This window comes from Ylistrum balloti, unplaced genomic scaffold, assembly GCF_031769215.1.
Source record: "Ylistrum balloti isolate Yb309-2 unplaced genomic scaffold, AGI_CSIRO_Ybal_v1 Utg371290, whole genome shotgun sequence".
Taxonomy (NCBI): Eukaryota; Metazoa; Mollusca; class Bivalvia; order Pectinida; family Pectinidae; genus Ylistrum; species Ylistrum balloti.
This window is the reverse complement of record NW_026782692.1, coordinates 156,570-159,821: the sequence shown is the minus strand read 5'-3', so window position 1 is coordinate 159,821 and position 3,252 is coordinate 156,570. Positions and strand designations below refer to the sequence as shown.

The 3,252-nt window shown below is 35.3% G+C and overlaps 1 protein-coding gene across 1 annotated transcript; it reads left to right on the top strand.

Moving 5' to 3' along the window:
* Positions 1 to 407: 407 nt before the first annotated feature.
* On the top strand, positions 408 to 2,589 carry LOC132561848 (uncharacterized; the record flags this gene model as incomplete). Its single annotated transcript, XM_060226556.1, has 5 exons — positions 408 to 461; positions 869 to 1,055; positions 1,393 to 1,650; positions 1,904 to 2,075; positions 2,523 to 2,589. Coding segments are annotated over exons 1-5 (738 nt in total), but the record flags the coding sequence as incomplete, so codon positions are not given.
* Positions 2,590 to 3,252: the final 663 nt, after the last annotated feature.

Here is a 3,252-nt window from a genome sequence, read left to right as displayed (position 1 = left end):
CTTACTGCTTTCATGTGCAATTCTGTTTTCTGGGTCGCTTCCAAGCAAATCACTGCGGATGTTCAACTTTATGAACATGGCCACAATATCTTGCGATACATTTTTGCAACATCAGAGGTATTTTCTTCAGCCAGCCATATTGCAAGTTTGGAAAGACCAGCAGCAGTGCTATTTGGACAGTGTGATTCAAGAAAATAGGGAAATTGTATTGGGGGGAGATGGACGTGCAATTACCCCAGGCCACTCTGCAAAGTATGGCAGCTACACGATGATGGATTTAGATGAATCCAGAGTAGTCGATGTGCAATTGGTTCAGGTAATTGTTTTTAGTTCACCTGTCAGCTGAAAGCTCTTGTTCTATTGTGATCATGTTTTGTTTTCCCATATGGAAAAAAAATGGGCCAGAAATGGCCCCTTGGGGGCCTGCAATGGACAAACAGAGGCCATGTGAACTTGCAAATGTGAAGTAAATCTGTCCATACATGTTACTAGAAAATCTGTGATTTGTTTTGTACTATTATCATATGATTCCATCATGGGAGTGTAACGTAGACAGAAAAATCTCCACCTGATGGTTGATATTTTTTGTTCACTTTTCAACCCTACAATTGATTTTTTTTCTCCCACACTCATGACGCTGAAAACCTTGTTTCAGTGTTGGTATAATAATTTTTTTGTGAATGAAATTGTGTGGCATTTGGCAGCTTTTGTGACATCATAGCATGTTTAAACTGTCTTTTCCCTAGTGGCTGTAAGACAGCCTTGTCTTTTCACAGGTGAATCCTTTTGGAAGTGTTGGGAAAAAATCAAATAAATCCCTTGCCTTTACATTCAATTCATTTATCAATTTCACACATTCTATTTTTAGAGTAACGAAGTCAAAAGTAGCTACCACATGGAAAAAGAAGGGTTGATCAGAAGTGTGAGGACCTTCAATGATGCTGGAATTACTATACAGAAGATTGTTACAGATCGTCATGTACAAATTTTGAAATGGGTCAGGGAAAATATGCCTAAAACAAAACACTGTGTAGATATCTGGCATGTAGCAAAGGGTAAGTTTTCAACAAAAAATACTTTTCATATGTATTTCATATAACACTCTTGTTGTTGAAGTACTCGTATTCTAAGTGTAATTTAAGTTTGATATGTAAGTCATTTTTAGATAGTTAAAATTGTTTATGAAGACCCAGGTTTAGAGGAAAACTGTCCTTTATAGACAGTTGTCCTTAGTATAGAGGTCAGCTACATTGCAAACTGCACCGGGTGGGTTTAATCAATCTATCCATCATACAAAGGTATGCTCCAAAGCAGGTTTGACTGTAGACAACTGCATAATGGTTTGATAGTTGAATATTTCTCACTAATTTTGACATGTTTTTTTATTACTAGGATTAAAGAAAAAACTGACAGCAATATCCAAGGATAAAGATTGTGATGCCTTAACACCTTGGATAAAGAGTATCAGCAACCACCTTTATTGGGTAGCTGCATCAACTCCGTCTGCAGATCTTTCCCTAATGATGGAAAAGTGGCAGAGTGTAGCAAACCATGTACAAAACATACATGAAGGTCATGGATCTCTGTTTGAGAAGTGTTGTCATGGTGACCTGTCCGGTAGAGAAAGGCAGAAGAAATGGATTAAACCAGGTATTTGACAATACCAGTTATTTCAGAAATTAACTTCAACTTGCATAACAATGGTAGGGAAAATGTGTTGGGTCAAACGAATAATGGACACAAATTCTATGGACATGTTTTGTGAAAATAAACCATGACCATAGAAGAAACATTAATTATTGAAAATTTCAGTCCATAAATTAATCATAATTTTGAAATGAAAATCAACAAAGTGAAAAGTAACTAGTTATTTCCTGTTACAATTCTTGAACTCTCTTTACAGCAACCAAGGTTAGTGAAAGACTAGATGATGTCATTCTCTCCAATCAGATGAAGAAAGACATTCCTATGTTGTCCACAGGACAACAGACTTCCAGCATAGAGGCATACCATTCTGTCATAAATCATTTTGCACCAAAAATGATTGGGTTTTCATACCATGGGATGATATGTAGGTATGTAAGTGATACTTGTATATTGATATGTATGTGTGTGTGTCAGAGAAGAAAGGATCCAATTATAAAGAGATTTCCAAATACCATGAAATTTAAGATTTGTGAGCTCCTTAGTTTTTAAGGGAATATAGACTTGGTATATTAGCCTTTTTGTGTTAAAATTCCTAGTATTACCTTTTCCACAATTAAGCTATGGTCATCTAACTTTGTAGATTATTTACACTTATACTTTGTGCTAGATTCAATGCCTACAACTCGCATTTTTTACACAGCTCTTGGTAAAGATTCACTTTGGAAGTATAACTTGGCTTTGAATTTGGAGTATGTTAATGACATTTGATGTATACCATGACTTACCTATACTGCATGAAGTTTAATTTACACAGTAAATGCGATGCAATGGAACATATAATCAACTTATATCTTTTCCATTATATTTCACTACAGGTTGCAGTTAGCAGCCCTTCACTTTAATGAAAACCGCTCCAAATTACAAGAAGTCGATAAAGACGGTGTGTTGCGTTACCGCTTGGAATTTCCCAAATATAAAAAAGGAGAACATATCGTCAGGAAAGTCAAAGTTCATAGCACCTTTGGTAAGTTTTATGTATAGGATTTGAATTTTTAGTATTAATACATTTGCTTCTCGTATATAAGTTTCAGTATATTATCTTAAGCTGCCTATCGTGACCTGCCAGACATTTAAGCGCACACTTAATCAACAGAATGTGTCATTTGAATGTTTTTAGGTAATTGTAACTTTTCTGTAAATGTAGAAATCGAATGTACAGTTAAAATATGAATCATGAAACTTGCATTTTTTCTTTCAGATTACGTGGAAAATCTTACAGAAGTTGTCATGAGCATGGCAGAAAGATCTTCACTAGCAAAGCAACGAATTCCTATTCCACCCACAGTTCCTCCACCGTTGTGTCATGACTTTCTTCACCCAGATATGTCGGATGCCATAGCAGGAATGCATTCAAGATTTTCTATGAACTTTTGAACTTAATTTTTGAAGTGAATACTTACCCTGCCGGTACAAACGTACCACTTTGATTTATGATGCTAATTTTTTTCTGAAATCCACATATCTATGTCGCTTACATTTGTTTTTTGAATTTTTTGCCTGTTGAATTTTGTTGTAAAAAGAAAATATTACATAGAACAGCAAAAG